At 45.5% G+C, this 21,222-nt stretch overlaps 1 protein-coding gene across 6 annotated transcripts in view; it reads right to left on the bottom strand.

The window, feature by feature from the left end:
* Positions 1-344: 344 nt before the first annotated feature.
* Positions 345-21,222, bottom strand: part of ADCY9 (adenylate cyclase 9) — a 94,007-nt gene continuing 73,129 nt past the window's right edge. For 2 of the 6 annotated variants that reach the window (XM_068420066.1, XM_068420068.1), the window contains 3 exons: positions 19,915-20,063; positions 16,927-16,968; positions 1,742-11,162 (listed from right to left, as the gene is read on the bottom strand). In XM_068420066.1, coding sequence (XP_068276167.1) covers positions 9,974-11,162; positions 16,927-16,968; positions 19,915-20,063 — 1,380 coding nt within the window. In that variant the 3' untranslated portion in view covers positions 1,742-9,973. Of the gene's footprint in view, positions 1,238-1,741; positions 11,163-16,926; positions 16,969-19,914; positions 20,064-21,222 lie in introns of those variants that run through there. The other 4 variants (XR_011049837.1, XR_011049838.1, XR_011049839.1 and 1 more) reach the window with 4 other exon arrangements.

Below are 21,222 nucleotides of genomic sequence, written 5' to 3'. Positions count from 1 at the left end.
CCGGCTGCTGCAGCCTGGTTGAGGTGCAGGATCTCCCACAGCACCTGGGGATGGGAGAGATGCAGCAGCCTCATCGTCCCGCGCCATCCCGAGGGTGCCCGCGGACAAAGGCAGCCCGGCCTCTTGGGAACTGCTGGGAAACGCGTCCCTGAAAGATCTTTGGGCTTTTCTTGTACCCACAGTTGCCACATAAGCTAAACACACACAGGCTGTATCTGTCTGTAGACCCAGCGTCGGTGTACAGCGCATTCTTGACCACAAACCAAAGCACAGAAGAGACGTTACTGTGGGGTTACCTGGGGGGAAGACAACGCAGAACTGAAAAGGAGAACAGGCAGGCTGGATTTCTTTGAAATGCCTCTGTAAGATTTATTAAAAAACATCCCTTGGCACTTGACAATCACCACGACCTACAACACTGGGACAGTTTTCCCCTACAACAGAAGGCGAACACCCAGGAACGCTCGAGCGGGGCTCACACACACCTATTGGCATGAAAACCCCTGGGTGGGCGTTGAGGAACAGGTGCAGCCGCCGGCTGCAGGGCCAACTGCGCCGCGCAAGCGTTTCACGTGTGCTCTGATACTTACCTCAGCTTTGGGGAAAAAAAGCTATTTAAAATATGGAGGAAAACAATAAATCGGCACCTTTGGAGAAACCGGACTCTGCCCCTCCGCAGCTCCAGGACGACAAAGCTCTCGGTGTGCTCAGACCCGCAGGGAGAGCCGGGGAAAGGGAAACGGAGTCACCTGGGCTCAGGTGTCCGGCTGGACCCGTACCAAAGCTCACAGCCACGCGGTCCCGTCGCCAGCACGTGCGGAAGGAGAAGGGTTCGGTGCTGCAGGACGCGACGGGCACGGGTCTGGAGAGAGGAGCAGAGTGCCTGGGCACGGGCCGGAGGGAACCCGCGGGTCTTCCAGGTCAAAACCTCGCTTCGCAAGGGGCGCGGGGCTTCACACGGGCTTTTGGAACCCAGTGAAACCCACTGCAAACGCAATGGGATGCTTCAAGGAGCCCCCAGGGGACGGGCTGTGTGGGAGGGCGAGCAGCAGAGCCTGCAGCAGTCCGACACCTTCAGCGTTCCGGCTCCTCTTCTCGGCCAGCCGCTCCCGGACAGCCGCTTCTTTTCCTGGGGACTCTTGCTCCAGAATAACAATGCCTCACTCCGCTTTCCGAGCGGATTAAGAGAATCTGAACAAGGCACTGGTATTCCAGAATAACCCATCCACGCTCTCTGCTAAAGAAAAAAAATAACTGTTTAAAATTCACCCCCGATTTTGGCCACAGCAAGCTCCCCGCGTGGAAAAGCTCTCTGCCGAGACCTCCCGCCGCAGCCAGCAGGGACGGTACAAGGGCTGCAGAGGTGCTGCTGGCCAGGCTGCTGCACAGCCCCTTCCCAACGCTTCAGCCCAGTATTAAAACAAGGAAAAATTAGGAAGGAGTCGTCTTCTCAGCCAGCATTGGGAAGATGAAGGTCATTTACCGCCAACCAACACATCAAAGCGCAGCGGGTCTATGCGACAAATTCCTTTTGCATTTAAAATGCCTTCTAAATATGCACCTAATCAAAAATTAACTCGGTGGTTTCATGATTTATCAAAGAAACATTGTAAAAAGCCAAATCCAAAACAAAGGGCTGCAAAAAACTTCTGTTCCAAACTATTCTTCTTCGAGACAATGTGCAGAGGGCACGGGACTGCCTTTGAAGTCGTGCTGGAACCCAAATAAAAAAGCAAACCCGTTTTCAGTTGACATAGTGTATTGTGAATTACTTTCTCAGCTTTTCTACATCTAAGGTAGCGTGAAATGATCTGCCATACAGTAAAAGAGTTTAATACACAATTGATTACAGAGCCGGAGTAACGAGGCCGAGATAACACGCGCTTTATCTATATACATATAGAGCTTAATATTTCACAGATACAACTTTTTTCCATCTCAGTTTTCTCACCGAAGCGGAGGCAGAGTATGTACAAGGGAAGGGCCGCGAGGAAGCCCCGTCCCCCAGCAGAGCCCTGGCAGACGCCGCCGGCCGCCCCCGTGTAAACAGCCCGGTTCTCTCTCTGCGAGGAGGGAGGGAGAAGGTGGTGGGGACAGGGGCTTCGCTGCGGCGGGGGGAGAAGGAAAACAGAGACAGCGTGAAGAAACAATTTCCAGCTAACTCGGAGAGCTTAAAATGTTTTAATTGGCTTCTTTTTTTTCCTCCTTTTTTTTCCTCCTTTTTAACTGGAAACTGTTCTCAATTAATGTTTCAATTCATAACTCAATAACATCTCAATTAACACTTTCTGTACCAGCTCCACGTGTGCTTATGCAAGGCCAGGCAGTGCTGAAGGCTCGGGTAATACTGTGGAGGCACCTTCTAAGGAAAGCAGGGGACAGAGTCCGCACCGCTGCCCGCGGGCAGCTCCTCGGGAAACCAAAGCCACCCCTGCTCTGAGTTTCTCACTTCGAAAATAACTTCTTGCAGGCTGTTGGTGACCAGGAACAATCAGGGTGGCGTGTAGGTGTCACACTGTACAGACTGAGGTTGGATGGACCCGACCCCGGCCCACCGCGCCGCCCGGCCGCGGTCAGACAGCGTCGCCTCCATTTCCAGTGCACAGTTTTAACAACCAGCTGAGATTTGCTCCCATGAACACAGGAAATGTAGCCAGGAGGGAAGACGTATCGACAGAGGCGTGCGACAGCCGTGGGGCTGACCGGGGACCGGCTCGACCGAGCAGGGCGGCGGGACGCTGCCCCCAGAGCAAACCTCCCCAGACGCCCTGTGGCTCAGCAGGGCCGATGTGCCAGCCCACGGCTGCCCGAGCCCATGGCTGCCTGAGCCCCAAGCCCATGGCTACCCAAGCCCACGGCTACCCAGGCACTGCCATGGGACCGACCCAGTGGCTCCTCAGCTCCGTCCCTCTGCCAGGTCCGGCTCCAGGGGCACGTCCAGCTCCTGCCCCACTCGCCTGGCTTTCCCATCACCTACATCCCTGCCTGCTCCGTCTCAACGCCGCAGTGATCAAAAGACCCTGGGGGTGGGAAAGGAGGAATCCAGCCCCTCCGCCAGCACAGACAACGTTTTATGCTAAATTAAAAACACTGTTTCCCAGAAAGAAGGAGCTTTTCCAAGCAATGCAATATGTAAAACCATCACGTCAGCCCTGGGGGAGCGAGGTGGGTTTCCTGAGAGCACAAGGGGCGAGAGCACAACTGTCTGCCTGCTCCTGGGTCGTTCGCTGAGGGTGGCCAAGGTCCTGATCATCTTTGGACACGGCTGCCGCCTCCTCGCAAACAGGAGACACCCACCATCAAGCAGAAAAAAATCCCAAATATTCAGCGTGAACTTGAAACTGGGTTTTGTCTCTCAGCAGATGTTTGGAGTTGTTAAGGCTCTTGGCTTTAAAGAGTTTATTACTTTGGAAGTTTAAAGCTGTACTCGCAGTAGGGTGTAACAAGCCTCTTTCTCAGCATATATCTGTGTATCTATCTCTCTCTCTCAACATGGTCTCTGAAAATGAGAAGAAATTAAATTGGAGAGAGGGTTACTCTGGCAACTGGTGGACTCCTGAACATGAAGAGAAACATCTGCCGGTGCCGGTGGGACTGTGCCGGTACCTGCCCGGTGGCCAAGCCCTGGCTGAGGGAGCGATGCAGAGCAGAGCACTGCAGCACCGCAGGCCTCCTCCTTCGGACCATTCTAGGGGCAGCAGCAAATGGAGTTACACAGCTCATACCAGAAATCAGCCACAAACGAGGGTCTGGTCTCACTGAATAAAGGCAAAGTTTCAAAGACGCTGAGGAGGCACCTTCCCCCTGGGCACACCCACAGGTGCTCCCCACACCGCACCTCCCCTGCCCTGAGCTCAAATCTGTCAATAAGGAATCGATACAAACTGTCCTCCAACCGCAAACTAACACTGAGCCAATGCATTAAGATAGAAATGAGCAAAGACACCAGTGACTGAGGGAGAAAAGAAGGAAAACTCCTGAAAGTCGCTTTGTTTCGACTCATCCTATTTTCCAAAATCATCTTTCTCAGAAGCTGATGCTGGCTCTCGCAGGGAAGCAGCAAACGCTTCTGTACGCGTCGTACAGCCCAGCCACTTACCTGTGCTGAAGCCAGAAGCTCAGCTCGCCTGGTAACGACTTGAAACAGGTTTTATACAGAAAACTTGCACTATTTTTTTCTAGCAGAGCTTTATCCAGCGTCTATAAAGCAACTCAACACTCCTCCCCACGGCACCACTCGAACTGAACCGCTGGTAAGGCAAAATACATTTCAGCACTATTTTATTTTCTACCTGAACCTCTTCAGAGCCTGACATTTGATTTTAAATGAACTCTAACAAGCCAAAGCCAATAAGCTCCTGGTGTCTGATTTTCACGGGCAAAACTCCTCGTCACTCTGGACAGAGTTCAGAGGGTGGCTTTAAAGGAGATTTATAAAAAATAAGCCCGTTTCAAGGCTCCCTGATCCCACCACAGAACACACGCTGCTGGGCAGCCAGGGTTCTGCTTCCCACCCCAGCCATCGCACCTGGTAATCACAGAGCAGCCTCCAAAACAACCCGCTGCCACATTTCGCGTTCACCTTCTCCTTTTCCCACCGATTTCAGGCCTGGAAGCACACATTTATGGTGCAGAGCATCTCCCACGCCGCGTCCGTCGGCACAGCGAGCCAAACCGCCGTCATCATGCTGCGGCCTACCCCGCTCGCGCCACGTTTCTGCAGCCCGGGATCTTCCACCTCTCCAGTTTCCTTCACGTTTTTGGTATATTTCAGCAGAAAACGGTCCACGGTTTCACAGTTGACTGAAAAAAATCTTCAGGCCATCAGAGTGCTCAAATTAAAACCTGGACAACTACAATGTCTGTCAAAATTAGCGTGTAGTGGTTATAATTTCCAACACTGCAGCATCCCGCAGGAGAGGTTCTCAGCAACAGCGAACACTCATTCGGGTTCTTCTCCTTATGTGTTGTCCCCCTAGAAACCCAAACAAGGACCGCTACAGCCTGTGTGGAGAACTCAGAAGGAAAAATGCTGGAATAAATGACTTTCCTGCCCAGACCGCTGCTCCCCACACAGAACCAGCCAAGCCTTGGGGTTGCCCCGAGACCCCGACGGGGTTTTCGCAGCTGCCCGGGGATCAAGGTGGAAACACCGCGGTGCTGGGAGATCCCTGCACCTTGACTGCTTCTCTTGCCACATGAAAATCATTGTGTATTTATAGTCAAACCACCCCTGCAACGTTTTCAGCAATTGGGAAAGTCACAGCAATAAATAATTACTGCGTTTTTAGCAGTTTTGTAATACTTAACGAAAACAGGACTTACAGGAACGCTGCTTCAGCGAATCCCAACACTGACAACAAACACTGGGTTTTATTCCTTACCCTCTTCTGCTTTTGCACGCTTGCCAAAGCTCAAGGTAATAGGACTTTTTTTCCACTTTTGGTGTGATGAAAAATGTGTTTTTTCAGAGAATTCTTAAATTTAACTACTGGGATGTGCCTGCTACTCTTCTGTATCTTCTGCCAAGCAGCTTAACAGCACCACAAGGAGCAAGCTGCAGCTGTGACCGCACGAGGGGACCAAGATATTAAAGCAAACAGTCTTCCCCTTTATATCAGGAAACCAAGAGAAGCAAACAGCAGCGAAAGCAGCACCTGAAGCCACGATGGGGCAGCGGCAGAGCCCAAACGCTGCTGAGCAGCGCGGGAGATGCAGTTTAGCAAAGGTGAGGAGCAGGGAGGCAAGAACCACTCGTGCGTCCCGTCCAGACAAGACCACAGCAGGAAGAAGGGAGAAAACAGACACAGCCTTTAAATTTGGCAAAGAAAACCCCAAACCCAAACCCCAAGCTGCCCCCAGCCTCAGGCGCTCTCAGCCTCTTGCGATGTCGCAAAATAAAGACGTGAAGTTAATAACTGCTCCCTCGAAACACTTTTTTTGTTGTATTCAGAAATTAAAGGTTTTAGAAACAGGTCAGAGTTAGTAATTTTAAAATGCTAGATACTCTAAAAGCTTGTCTCTTTAACCAAGAATAAGCTCTTTAGTGACAAGCTGGTACAGGAACAGCGTTTGGTGTATAGCTCCTCTCATTTTTGCTCCGGGTGCCTCTTTTCCGTGTTTTAGCCCTGAAGTAAGAGTATCCAAATACTGATTTTTTCGTAAAGCCCTTGGGGAGTCCATCCTCTCTCCCTTCATTTTCTCATTTTAAAAGTCCTCCTGTGCTTTGTACCAGGAGCCGCAGCCAGGCCGAGGCACCGTCCTGCCCTGCTTGTATCACTCGCGCTACCTCCAGCGAAGGGGAACAGCCCCAAATCCTGGGAAACACCACAGAAATCCATTCTCAAAATCATAAAAGCCAGCAGTAAATCGGTGGGAATGCCATTTACTTGTTTTCGAAGGAGAAATCTGTCTCACAGAAGTAGCTGGGAGAAAAATAAGCGTGTTTTCGTGTTAGCAACAGATTAAAGATGACGCTGCAGAAAATATTCAGCGGATTCCTCCTTGCTCTACGCTCTGGAACAGCTCCCGCCAGTGAACCGTGGCAGAAGGCAACATGGGGCTAGCAAACACTCAGCAATCTGCCCATTAAAACACCCTAAAAACAGTGTTTCAATGTCAGCAACGCACTGACCGTTCCTGCAGAACACACCTCCAGGCACCCGGCCGGCTCCTCAGCTCTTACACCGCGCGAATCGAGCTGGCACTAATGTAACAAGCATAAACAAGATTTTAACAAAGGGAACTTTGCTCCCAACCTCTCACGAGCACACACGCATCATGGCTGTGGAGGGGAACGCAGAACCGCCCAACGCCGTTAAAAACGCCTCTGGAGGGATCTGTGCGAGCGTTGGGGCATCCTTCCAAAGGCGCAAAGGGAAGGTGCAAAGGTTCAGCTCCCGCTGGGTTACAACAGAAAACAGGTATCTCCTCGTGCCTGGGTAAACCTCGCTATCCGAACTGCATGCTGAGAGCTCAGCTTCTCATTTTGTTACTACGCTGCGTTAAGGAGATTTAAACCCTCCGAAAAGCGACCTGCAGCCTGAGCTGTCGCACGCTCGCTGCCGCTCTGCTGGCGACAAGCACACGGGGGTACCGCTCGCTACCCAGCTTCTCCTGACTCTTTTCCCAGCTTCAGCGTTAAGGCAGAGTAACGTCGCCAGCGGTTCCCAGAGCACACAACAGCCCTTGACTTCAGAGTCCACCAACGCTTCCATCCTCAGGCATTTTATTTGCTTAGTACCAACAAAAAAGAGGCCCTGGTATTTTTTTTTTGGTATTCTAAAGTTACCAGAAACCCGACAATCCTCCCGCAGCACCGCACCACGACAGCGTTATTGACTGTCCAGGCTGGAGGATAAGGCTGTTGTATTCTGCTTGAGTAACGCAAAGGGTGCGGGGCCCTACTCAGGTTTAACCACAGGGTGCAAATCCCTCCCTGGGTGCAGGGCTGCTGCTGGTGGAGGTTTAGTTACCGTGCAGTGTCTCATGCGAGAGAGAAGCCGGCGCGTCTCGACCGAACTCTGCCACTGAGAATGGCTGATCAACGAGAGAGAAAGGCTGGGTAGAGTCAGCTATAAAACTGGGAGAAAGAAGTGAAAGGGAGAAAGGTTTGAAGGGCTTTGAGACACTAATATCACCCTAGAAGGCATGTAAACAATCCTGGACCACATTAACTCCTCTGCTGTAAGAAAAGGAATACTGACCCCCACTTCACTGAAAGGAGAACCCTAGAAATGGTTTCAAGAATACATTCCTCGGATGCGAGAGGTATTTGCAGAATGATACCACCTGAAAGCTGGGAGTGCAACCCCCAGAGGGGAGGGCGGCAGAAGGGGGCTAGTTTGAGCCTACGGAGAAGGAAGGCTGCTGTAAAAGTGTGCACTGATAGAAACCACCTATTGTTGCTCGTCAGGAATAGCCCCCAAACAGGCTACAGCATCTGTGACAGCGGGGTATGGGGATGAGTATCCCCTGGGGTCTTTTTTGTGTGCTGGCAGACTGAGCAAGTAAGATTAATTTTAAATAGCTTTCCTATCAAACGCAATTTAGACATACATAAACAGCAGCTTTTGGGAGAACAGTGTGTAGAGCCTTGTTTAACTACCTGAGATCCAGAAATCTCACACGTTTGCATTTGACAAAGGCTTCAAGGACTCTGTGCTGACCGTGGAGGGCAGATGGACCTCAAACAGCTGAACGGGAACTCCACAACGTATATATTTATTACTCAAATGCCAAAAATCACGTAGGAATAAAAAGAAGCATCAATATATTCTGACTTTAGTTCAGACGGAAAGAATTAAACCCCACAGCAACATGCAGAGAGCACAGCATCGCGTTTCACCAGCTCTCCCCTGGCTAACGAACTTACTCTGGGTGTAAAACTGCTTTCGTTTTATTTGGCGTCCCAAGGAGTTGGCTGAACTGGAATAGCTGAATAATTAACATTATCCAAAGCAGAGCATCCCATGTAAGTGAAGGTGATGGAAGTATGCAGAGGGCAAACTGGTATAGTCTAAGGCCCCCGTCCGGCAGTTCCCCGTATGTCCCCGGTCCCAGGGACCTGCACAGTCATCTGCAGGACTGGGCAATTATTGTGCTTCTCAGCTCACTAGAAAGGACTCTTCTCCCTCGTCCTGCTTTCAGCGGCACGCAGGGAGGATGCTGTTCTACTCCCTGCTGCAAAAGCACAGTGTGTGTGTGTGGAAATCCTGAAAAACCTTGTGCAGCACCATTGGTTCAGTACAGAGGGAAGCCGGGGTACTCAGCTGCGTTTGGTGGCTTCGGAGGTTTCACCAGCTTTGAAGCAAATATTGCCTAGGTAACATCCTCACAGTGGTTGGTAGTTCAAAGAGGCTGAAACACCATCTCGTTACTCCTATTAAACCCATTAACCATTCATCTCTCCTGATCCCTTCCGCACACACGCACACAAAATCCCCCAAACAAAATAAAACCAGGAATAAAATAAATAAATAAATAAAGGCATTCCCAAAACATTTATTTTGCTTTTTTCTCTCTCTCTCTCTCTCCCTCTCTCAAATCAGACCAGCTTAGAGATCCCGACTTCACCTACCTTCGCAAATTCAGCTAGCATATGGAGTAACATCCAACTGCTTTAGACGCGTAAGACCTGAACTGTAACACTCTCGTGGTCACTTGTCTGCTTCTGGAAACCTGTCCCGAGAGCTGCTGATGTCTGAACCCTTATTCCATTCCCCCAGATCAGTAATTCATTGGCTATATGGAAAAGAAGTGTATCCAAAGCACACAATGGCACATTAAGGTTGAAGAAAGCATTGGTAAAGGAGAATAAAAACTACAGCAGTTGTTCAGCCTGCTCTAACTAAATGTTGAGCCACTGCAGGACTCCTCCTCCAGCCCAACACAAAGTCAAGTTGTGTCACCCCCTCGCCAAGACATTCTTTTGTGGTACGTTACTGGCACTTTATGTCAGTCTCATATGGTAGATACACGCACGTTTGTCTGTGTGTTTACATACAAAAGGTCTGATAACAGTAAAACATTGTTCGGAGAGATATAAAAAACCCAAGGAGTTGCATTAGCCAAAAAAAGTGTTTTGTGAGAAACAACAATAAAAATGATATAACCACAGCTTTTCTTTTCTTTAAAATTAGATAAATACCCAAAGCTATGATTTCACTTGGGGCCTCTGTACCTTGACAGGGAGTCCAATGGAGTATATCTGAAGGCACTTAATATCCTCTACTCAGCTGTAAGATGGTTGCACAGGGAGCTGGGGAGCTTGGGATGCGATTTGGGGCATGGAGGAGAGAGATGGATGAAACCGAGCCCTGAAGAGCTGTGATCCACACAGCACCAGGCGCTGAAATGAACACAAACGTACAACCCAGGTGTTGAGAAGGTCTCTCTTGAAAAAGAAAACTGCCAATTGCAAATGTCTTTGTGTTTCTATTGACAGAGCACTTCATGCAACTCTGACAGTGCATCATACACTCTTAGAGATATTTAGCTTTGTCAGTTCATTGACCTCCTCAGTTCCCACTTCCTCACAGTCAGGCTTCTCCGCGGCTGTGCCAAACCTGCACCTCTCCTCTGCTTTCGCCGCGTCTTTCTGGAGCTTCTTGGCGGAAGGAAGGACGTCCTTGGTTTCTGAGTTATCTGTGCCATGGGCTGTCTTATCAGAGTTCTGTACAGAAGGCACCAGGTTGGCAATCTCATCCGTTGGAGATCGCCCAATGCTGCCATCCACTTGAACCCGAATGTCTGGAGATATAGACAACTGGTGATGGGGCACGATCCCATTGTCCGTGCATTTTGGGTAAAGGTAGGTCTTCATCTGACCTTTCCCCTTCACATTGACTGTCCCCCTATAGTCAAAGTCATACCCCATCTTGCTGAGGATGCGGTAGCTCTCCTCACTCACCTGTATACGACACTCGACGCCGGTGGTGTCCATTCTGCTAGCAATGTTCACAGTGTCACCCCAAATGTCATACAACAACTTGGTGGTGCCAATGACCCCAGCAGTGAGGGGGCCGTGGTTAAAGCCAATCCTAAGTTTAAAATTAAACCACAGCATGTTGTTGTTGAAGTCATCCACCACTCGCATCATTTCTTTGGCAAATTCAAAAAGGGTCTGCAAGTGTCCGTGGGGATGGTTGCTGTCCTGACACTGCGAGGTGTTCAGTCCCGAAGCAGCCATGTAGGTTGCCCCGATCGTTTTGATTTTCTCGATGCTGCTGTAATGCGGTTTGCTCAGCAGCTCGTCGAAATCCCCAATCAATTCGTTCAGGACTCGGTAGCACTCTTTGCCTCCTTCGTAGTTCTCTTCATAGAACTCGCTGAAGTTCACGATACTTGCAAAGATTACTCCACCGCTGTCATGGTTTTTGGAATAGCTCTGGGAAACCTTCAACTGCTCAGCCACGTGGTACGGAATAATATTCCTCAGCAACCAGTCAGCTTGATCCCTCATGCTCTGAATTTTGGTGCGATGAAGATCAGCCTCCACATCTCCGTGGTAGTGGAGACGGTAACTGACCTCAAACTCTCGATTCAGAAACCAGACCAGGAGGAGCAGAAGGAAGGAAACCAAAATCACTTCCTGACCAATGAGGTCTGCTGGCCTCTTCGTGTCGTTCAGCACCGAACTGTTGCACGGACTCTGTCTGGAGCTGGAAGTAGAACAAAGGGAAGAACATGAAAGGTGCATTTAAAAACACAGAGTTAGGGCACTGCCATTTCTGCTCCGCAGTTAGAGATCCTTTGCTAGAAAGAGAAGTGTAGGAAGTGTATGTTATATACTAAATTATAAAATATGCTTTGATAACTTAATCTGCTGTTAAGCACGCTACAGAATTAATTTCATTCTTAATCTCATTGAGTACTTCCTTAAAGGGATGTCATCATGTTCAGCAGCACAGAAACTGCCCAGCCTTTACGGCAGTCCTGCTTTAAGGACTTCACCAAGGAAACAGTGATCGTTATATCTAAACATATAACTAAAAGCACTACATGTAAATACGTATATAAAAACACTTAATGATGCTGTGTGTGTGTTTAGATCTATGTGTGCACATCTATGTCCGTATGGGGGTGGGCGTGTGTAAATTCTGTGGAATTTGTCTGGTTTTGCATTACCTCCAATATTCAGAAACATCTGCTTTACACTCCTAGTGCCTTTCCCTTGTCTCAGCAAAGGCCAGCAGCCTTCGCAGCATGTGTTTAGTGTTAACACATGAAGGTTTTGGAAGAAGATAACCCTGTACAAGGCACTCCATGGAGAACTGCATGAAAGTGGAGAATACAGAGCTCTGGGTTGACATCTTTTGTACATAACAACCACTGAAGCTTTTTAGGGTGGAGACAGAAAGTTTCTCAAAGTGCCAAGATTAAAAAAAATAATAATGTCTCGCATAGATGGAGAGTAATATTTCAAATCCTTTTGACAATTCGTTGACTGCCTGTGCAGATTACGGAGCACCCAGGGAGGACGCTTCCAGTGCCAAACCACCCTTAGGAAGGAGGCATCTGCGATCTCAGCTTCCTGGAGAGATGCAAAGACACCAGTTTAATCTGAGAAGACACCACCTATGCAATCCTAGAAACTAAGCCTAAGCCCAGACAGCAGGCAGTGACTTCTGGAGTCACTTAACTGCATTTTTTTCCTATAAAATTATGCCAAAGCTTAAGATTTGATATGAGCAGACACATGCTGAAGTTTTTCGAGTTAAGAGATGGTTTGATTAGGGAAAGCATCACGTCAACTTTGCTCTTGGAAAAAGAGAAAGGCAATCCGTGTCTCAGTGTCTGTATTCCTCTTATGAAGGTATGTTAGCAAGAGAGATTAAAACTCAAAGCACAACTGTAGCAACAGCTCAAGAAGAGAAGACTAAATTTATTTCTGTAACATGTGAAAATATTTCTAAGTTCAATTTATTTCTTTATGTCCATGGGGGACATACTTCCATGTCTGAAATCGAAGCTCCACTGCTAAAATGTCTGCTCTATTACAGATCCAGTTTCTTTTTCTGAATGCTCGCTCTCAAATATTTGATTGACAGAAAAGCGTGATGAAGCAAAAACACGGCACAGCTGTGAACCAGATGAATGTGCACAATCTCTGAAAACACTTGGATGTGCTGTGGTCTTTGTTTGTATCCATTAGCTTTTACAGGAGAGAAAGTTTCCTTTAAGTAAAATATTTACAAAAGTGAGCTTACAGGTTGAATTTCAGATTAAAGATAAGACCGCGTATTATGTTGGAAATTAGCCCTTTGGTTTTCAACCATAAATATACTTCTCCCAGGAGAAGTGAAGGTATATTAATTTTATTGGACTGATATTAAAAAACAACACGAGGGAAGAATGAAAGAAGATTCCTCCCAACTCAAAGAACAGGTCCCTACAATCAGGTTCCTGTAATTGCTGGTGTGTTGCTGTACTAAGACTCCTTCCTTTCTCCCTTACAACTACTTTTCTCAACAGAACCCCTGTTATGAACCTGTTCATTTTCTCCTTAGAAAGACAAGGCAGAGACTAAGACAAAGGCTATGTTATTAATGACCAGAATGGTAACAATTCCTAAAATAAAATCCTTGCTACCTATTTTGCAGGTGGCAAAACATCCTCCGAGTTTGATGGGCTTATAGAACAAAATGAGGGGAGAATAAGTAAGAGAAAAGATCTCAGAAAATAAATAAGGCTGGAGAAGGTGAGGAATGAATCTTGGTTAAGGAGCACAACTCAGGTTCTTTTCAGAACAGTTCATTATTTTCTGTATCTTGTGGGAAGAGTCCTGCTAGAGGATCTGAGCAATGACATGTTACTCCTTGGAGAGTACGAGTTTGATCCAGATAATCTGCTCTAACATCAAACATCCCTGCCACAGGGATTTATTTAAGGCCTTAAAGGCTTTTTATTTACAGTTTCTTGTACAAAATACTCCTCAAAGTACTTTAATTCCTCTTAAATGAATGAGGCGAGCACCACAAATTTTACGTTACAAGAAGTGGCTTGTGTGGAACGCAAGATCTGCTTTTTAAGATGAAACTGCTGCCTCCATTCACCACCCCTGAAGCACCGGCATCCGCGAGCTCTCAGTCTCCTCCTCGAGCGCTGGCCTGACCTTGTTTCCCACGTGGGCGTACAACCTTAGAGATCTGCATGGGAAATGAGTGACTCACTTGTAAGCTGACCTGATTTCATTAACAAGCTAATGGGTTAGTATCTCAAAAAAGAAGGCGCAGTATCTTCTCCAGAGCAGGCATTTTTGATCACGGTGCAACTGCTGCAAGCCATGATGTTGGCCTGGAGGAGGGAACAATGACATCTCGCTCATTTGGAAATCAGATTTCTGGATGTCGCAGCGACCACGTTACAGGACCTACAGGACTGTAAGTCATCTTACACAGTCAGGTAGCAAAGATGACCTGAAGCTACCCTTTAGAATGAAAAGAATTTAAAAAAAACCCGTGTACCTATAACAGAAAGGATCACACGCACTTAAATCTTTTTAAGGTCTACTTTTACGAGGCGCTGCAGAAGAAAACTGATTTTAAAAATCATTCAAATTGAAATCTGAAGCCAACAACGTTCCTTTAACTCAAACTGGTGAAGTGCTTCCTGGCACAGACGCCCAACTATTAACTTGGCATCTTCATCCAGGCTGTGTTGAATATGGAACAACTCCGGAGATATGAGAGCTCCGGAGATAGAATCTCCTTTGGCTCGATCACAAATCATAAAGATAATGGCTTTCCACTTATACAGGTTTTTGGAAAGCCGTCTTGTTTCTGAGCCAGTAACCGATGCTTGGAATTGGATATCTTGCTGTAGTTAAAGAAGATGCATGTCTGCTAAATCTTAAAAAAGAACGTAATGGTGGAACAGGGAAATCAAACTGCTGCTTTCGATGAAGAACACGTAGCAGATGCATATAAAAAAGCCCCCACCATCAAGTGATTTTAGTCTTCCACCTCAAGTGGCCCATCGCTGCTCCTCCTTGAGCAGTCACAAACCAGAAAACAACACACCCTACCTGCTCCGAGATAAGAAATGAATGAAAACGAGAAATATTTCCTGCTTAGAAGACAATGTTTATAGTTGTGTCCCTTTTGGGTTGAAGAATTGGTCTGTCTGGAAAACAAGGCAAATTCTGTGTTTTGATGTATTGAGCATAGTGTGGACAGTCCAGAGATGAACTCTGTGCTAAGACTTCATTACCATTACTAGCATCTCTCTTCCCATGTGACATTAATAATTATCTCAATTCTTGATCAAGAAAAGGGAATAACCTCATTAACGGCATGCAAAACAAGTTTGTTTGGCCCTCTTAGGACACAGGAAAAGCTTTTGTGCTGACTGGGGTGAGCAAGGAACCTTTTTTATTTCAGTGAGAAAGGAACAGCAAAAAAGTTTGTTAGGATAAGGGAGTTTCAACTTTTTCTTAGTTCATCATAAGGAAAAAGGGGAAATTCTGTTTGCACTGAACTCTAGAAATGTGGTATACAATAATGCACATTAAAAAGAGCCCTGAAAAGAAAAGCCAAGCTCTGTTGCAAATTAAGGGTAGAAACAGAATAGGATTAACTCCAACTTCCAACACATAGAAGCATTGCGTCAAGTTGTAAGTTTGGGCAGTTTCAGATCGGTGGAGCCTGGACTGTCAACAAAGATCACGCTGGACTGACCCAACTCCTGCATTAGAACAGAGACAGCCACCAACTAACCTGACCGACCCGCTGCCGACGCGCAGGAAGGGCAGCGCTGGATAGGATTAACTCACACACAATATACATGCATTTTTTCCCCAACCGATGGAGTGACAGACAAAATACAAACCTAGCACTTTGCATAATAAAAAAGTTTAAAATGAAGTTTAGAAATGTTTAATGAGCCAGATATTTGGGTCACTCCCTTATTGGGTATTTAAATCCCAAGGCAGGATTTGCAAAGCAGGCAGAGCGCGCTCCACGCCTCTTCGCAGTAACGTCTTCTGCACGGTTTGTTTTCTTCCCCACTCTTACCTTTTACTTGGCATGAGTTTGAAGTGATATGCTACATTTCTGGAAGAAAAATATTTGCATGCAAACAATGCTTGATAGCTGATTTTTGACGTAGTTCTAATAAATGATGATGTAGAAACAGTTGCTGAACAGAAGACGAGGTTGTCAATTATTTAAGGCAGGATGAATTATTTATTAGGGATTAGCAGCTGGTCAGGAGCCTGCTAAGCTGTTGTCGATGCTGGGCAAGACATTTGTAATTCTGAGCAGCACAAAAGGTTCCGTGATTTCACAAACTAATAATAAACCACGAAAGATCCAAACTCGGGCTAATCCTAAGGCATTACTTGCAGTGATCACCATGCTTTAACATTTCATACATTGCATTTTGAGCGAGTTCCCTTCGGTGTTTTAGCTTATTAAAAAAAAATAAAATCAAACCACCTCTGTTCTTTTGGCTTTAACTTTCTGGTCTAGCTTTAGTGAAATGGAATTCTGTTATGAAAGTGAAGTTATCTCTCATGAATCAAAGCCATACAAACAGGAAAACCCATGTGAAAAAAAAAAGTAACTGTAGTAAGTCCTAACTTCTTGGTGAATAAATATGTAACATGAAAGCATAGTTGCTATGTCTCTGTACCACAGCGGTCCTGTAGATGATACTTTTAAAAATTAATTTTGTTTTGATACACACTCTCAGAAAAAGCAGCATCCTCCTGAACACACACTTCAGATAATTACTGAGTCACATATTCACAGGGTCATTAGTTCAATCAAGTACAGTATCGCCCCAGTACTGCCCCCAAATCTCCAATTAGCAAACACATAACTTTTCTAATACCAACGACCAACACTTTAAAAATGGTATTGCAAAGCTTGCAATAAACCCAGGAGAAATTCAGTGCTGAAATAATTAGAGGGAATCTTTAACATGATTTGTAAGGAGCCTTTAAAAACCCAGGAAAAGATTTTTGTTTGTTTGTTTAATTTTAAAGTCACTTGCTCTCAACGCTGTGACTTGCTATTCTGCCCAAGCGAGCACGGGGTGGCAGACAGCACCCAGACTGTCACAGCCAGCAGGTCTCAAATAAATAGCTCATGACATACAGATAATGCTTTAAAAACTGCTACTACTAGAAACACAGATGCTGTTTTATACAGCTCCTCCATAGTTCTATTTCCTAAAAATCAAATTTAAAAAGAAAATAGCATTACACAACTCTGACTGCAGGATTAGCTCTCCGATGATTTTTGGTCATACCCAAGTCCTCTGTAAAGGAAATTACGTACACAAGGAGCTTAAAGACAACTTGCTGAAGCAATTTGTTGAATTCCCAAGTGTATTACTGTGGATATAAAGTTTTGCTACTACAATTGACTGAAGAAGCTTCTATCCCTAAACACAAAGACGGTAATTTTATATAAAGCTTACCTGAAGTTCTGTGCCAAATCTAGATGCAAAGTCTCCACGGAGCTGAAATAAAAAAGCACTGATATCAGAAGGGAAGTTAAAGCAATAAACAAATCGTCCTGCCAGAATTTCGGTTAGCATTTTAAAAACTTTTCTATTACATAGACTGTGGGCCCAATAATTGCACTGCACCAGCTTCAGACAAACTTTGTTTGAACATGACTTATCTGCAACCAGAGTCAGACACAGAGATGCAAACACCTCTGAAGGGTAACCGATGAGAACGGAGTCAGGACGATGCGTGGAACGAGTGATCGTTAAACAATCCGATCTTACCTTGGAAACATGGAAAAGCAATTTCAGAACTCTAAAACCCAGTTATGCCTTAATCTTATCTGACCACACAACACAGGGGTTAAAAAAAACACAACACCCCAAAAACCCCCAAAACACCCCCCCCCCCCAAACAGACACAGAGCCTTTTTTTGACTATGCCATTACAGAAAATAAGTAGTTCAAACAATGTTGGCGTTTACCTGCGTTACAATTTCTCTACCACAATCAATTACCACAACCCTCAGGATTAGTTACTTCTGGGAAAAAAAAGAAAGAAATCTGCAGAAGGGATTTGCCCGTGATGTGTACAAAGCTGCAGTTACCCCTGTGACAAACAATATTATCCAGACTAATGATAAGAGAGGAACTAAAAAGTTGTTATTAATCTAGGCAAACAAAAGTTACAGGTCTCACTAATTCAACCTGTACTATTTTTGCTCGTGATCAATTCTGTAAATCACTTTTTCAGACCTGCACTTGAACAGCTCTGTCTATTACTTCAAATATTTATTTTTAAAAGACGAAATAACAACATATTCCATGATTTCTGTACTTTGTCCATTAATGGTCACTGCTATTCAAACCACAGGCAAAAATATGCTATCATTAGCAAAATTTCTTAAGATAATGTTTCTTTAACATTCATACCAGCCTTTAGTAGTCAGCAAAAGCTGATGCCATCAACTGATATAACACCAAGGTCTCTGCGTCTCTGCTTGGGAACAGCCTTTCCCAGTCCCTTAATAAAGTTGAAACGCAGGGAAAATGCCAAGTTTTGTGTCTGTCGTTCTGCACAAAGTCTTAATGCAGCGCTTACACACAAGCCGATTTAGTAATCACACATACAATTTGTTCTAAAATTTTGTCTTTGAACAAGGAATTAGGAGGAGTTACAATTATGGCACCAAACCTGATTTTCTTCTGTGACACGGATGCGCAGAGGTCTGTTCAATCACTCGGGGAATGCCAATCACTGTGATACCTTTGTCATGCTTTGGCTTGAGTGCCTGCCTTTGTATGAAGGCTTTTGGTTCTACAAATATATTATCTTACCCTATTTTAAAAGCCTCTGACGCGAACCAGCATCTAGTTGTGCCACGCTAGCTCCATGCAGACGTGCTAGCACGCATGGAGCTTAATGAGCTGCAAGAACTCCTGCTCAGGGGGAATTATGGAAGAGTCAAGAAATGGCATCAAGGGTTTGCTCTTCACTAACTTCCCTGAAAAACCAAACCCGGGGCTAGCTTCTCGGTGGAGCTGGTGGTTGGGCAGTGGGAGCATCAGTGTTACAAGGGAAAAAGCCAAGGGGTGGAAAGGCAGCTTTCTTACTGGGAGAGGGTCACAGGGTGCTGGAGGAGAGGTGATGTTAGGTAAGCTGGACAACTAAAACCAAAGGGATAAATCAAAGATGAGGAAGGGGAGGCATCCAGAAACTGAACACTACATCCCTCCACTGAAGCTAGAGAGAACTCTCCAGCACTCCCTGGCCGAGTGCTCTGCAGAGAGACAAGAAAGGGATTTTTCTTTAATATGATCTGGAAATCATTTGTCAGCTGCCTCCACTTCCAAGTCATTTTTTTTCCAAGGGAAGACTTTAATCCTACAACCCTTACAGCCACTTCCAAATTGCAGATGTGACCAGGTGTGAAGGGGTGACTTTGATTCTCCTTTTTAATATAAATTAGATCAAGATTAAAAGAGACCACTGAAGATATTTGAAGAGGGAATTAAAAGCTAAATACTCACACAAAACACGTATCTGCAAACTCTTTTTTGTTTGTTTCAGGTTTTTTTTCATGTTTTTCACCATACAGCTCAGCAGGGTAAAAGAAGAAGGGTAGGAGGAAGGGCTTTTGGTAGGAACTACAATAACCTAGCGTAAGAAGTCCTTGCAAAGTCCACACTATTGTACGACTGCCAAAGGCCATGGTTTTTCCTAAGCTGCTGAGAAGTGCAAGTTGATTATAAAATTTTGACAACAGGAGTGGATGGCTGGAAGGACTCCCTTGGCTATCCCAGCAAGAAAATAGAAGAATACCACACGTGGCTTCTCCTGTGGTGAAAATGGCTTATCAGAGGGAAAACTGAAAAGCCTTAAGGTTATTGCACAGAAGCTGCATTAACTTGATCCCTCTGGTTACTGCCTTGCAGCGTCCTCTGAAAATGCAGGAAAGTGAGAAAGGAAACAAGGTATTAGAATCCTATTAAATCTGAGCACCTGCCTTCCACAGTGGAAAACTCCTTGAGGAGGGAGGTGGAAGAAAGATACATGGTTCCTAAGGGCAAAAATAAGTCCAGAGTGGTGTGGAGGAACAACTGGTCTCTCTGGCATCACCAGACGCCTCAGAAATTTCTTAATAAAACAGATTTTCAAACAAACAGTGAAAGGCAATTCTGTGGGTCTGGTAAGTATACATGTGCCCTAGAAACACATCAGTTGAGGACAGAGTGTCATTTCAAAACAGGTTACAGGAAAGGGCCCCTCAGACACCGTCCCAAAATCCTTCAAATAAAAAAAGCAGAATTCCCAAATAAAATTATTAAGTGAGAGATGCTGGGGAAAGTCATGGCAGATACTAAAATCCCACACATTAGACTTTCATTTCACTGGTGGAGAAAACCAAATTTGTTCATCTAAAACATGTTCTGTGAGTGCTAAGGTGCGATGCTCACCTGTCTGGACACAAGGAGACGTAGAGCAGAATGAGAAGCACTGCTCCTACTACGGTTGCCAAGAGAGATCTCATCCAGGAGCTAAGCTGGCAGAAGTTACAGTACTGCACGATGGTGATGAGAATCGCGCAACACATGAACATGGTGTACTGCAACAGAGAGAGAGAGCGCGAGTTAGCTGCTTCGTGCCCACTGGAGCCCTCCTGCACACAAACGCCAGCGTAAATTAGAGAAGGGGTGATATGAAAGAGAAGGATCTAATTTTGTCTGTATTATATGGACAGTAAGTAATCCCTCATGGTGTCTGTATCTGGAGACAGCACTTGAAGATGGAGGTCTTGCCTTCAAAGAGCAAAAAAACTTTTAGCACAGGTAGTTTGTCACAATTTTCCCTAAATGGAGTTTTGTATTACTTCATTACAGAATCATTATTTCCGTAGCTTTCAATAGCTTCAGCTTACCTTTGCAAAAAGCTCAGTTCCTCTTCTCATTAAAAGAAAAAAAAAAAAAGAAAAAAAAAGGAAAAAAAAAGGTAACCATTCATGGTAACCTCCTCTCAACTGCTGGAGTTAAATCCTGTCTGTTTTAAACTGAACGTCAAAACTCCACCGTATTGAAAATGTGGAATGCATTCACCCCCCAAAACTTCACCCAACCGCCTACCTTTAACAACACTCTTAGAGGACACTATCATACTGGCCAGCAACAGGTGAATTCAAATCAGAAAAAATCTGTTTTGATAACAAAAGGCAGGTATCAGTCATTGTCAACTGATGCTCGGTGACACCACTGCTTGTGCTGATTTGAAAGGATAATTTTAGATTTTCTGTTCCAAATGCCCTATCTCAAAAGTCTTTCCCTTTCCACATCCTTACTGGATACAGAAAAGGAAGGGCAGGATGGATATATATTGCCCACAATGTCTTCATTTCCCTGAGATACAATCTTACAGTGGTCAAAACTCTTAAGCTGATGTGCAAATTTTGGTTTTATCAAGAATATTCATGACCATCCAAGCTAAAACAGAGACTCCACAACTGCATTATGCTGTTCTGTTCTAGCTATACACTGCATTTTACACTATCAAATGATCATTCTCTCCCTTTCTCTCTCATTTTAAATTTCCTTTAGAGCTGAAGTGCACAGACTGCAGATTAGCAATACTGTAGCATAACAAATAAGCATGTGATTCCGAAGTAGACACAGTGTACAGGAAAAAACCTTACATAATTTACCATTTTTAAACCACAAGCACAGTATTTTTTTTTTTAATGACTCAAAAACGGATAAAAGGAATTTCAGAAGTGT

This window comes from Nyctibius grandis, chromosome 30 (assembly GCF_013368605.1).
Source record: "Nyctibius grandis isolate bNycGra1 chromosome 30, bNycGra1.pri, whole genome shotgun sequence".
In the NCBI taxonomy this organism is placed as follows: domain Eukaryota; kingdom Metazoa; phylum Chordata; class Aves; order Nyctibiiformes; family Nyctibiidae; genus Nyctibius; species Nyctibius grandis.
Note: the sequence above shows the minus strand (reverse complement) of the source record. Positions and strands in the feature narration are given on the sequence as shown.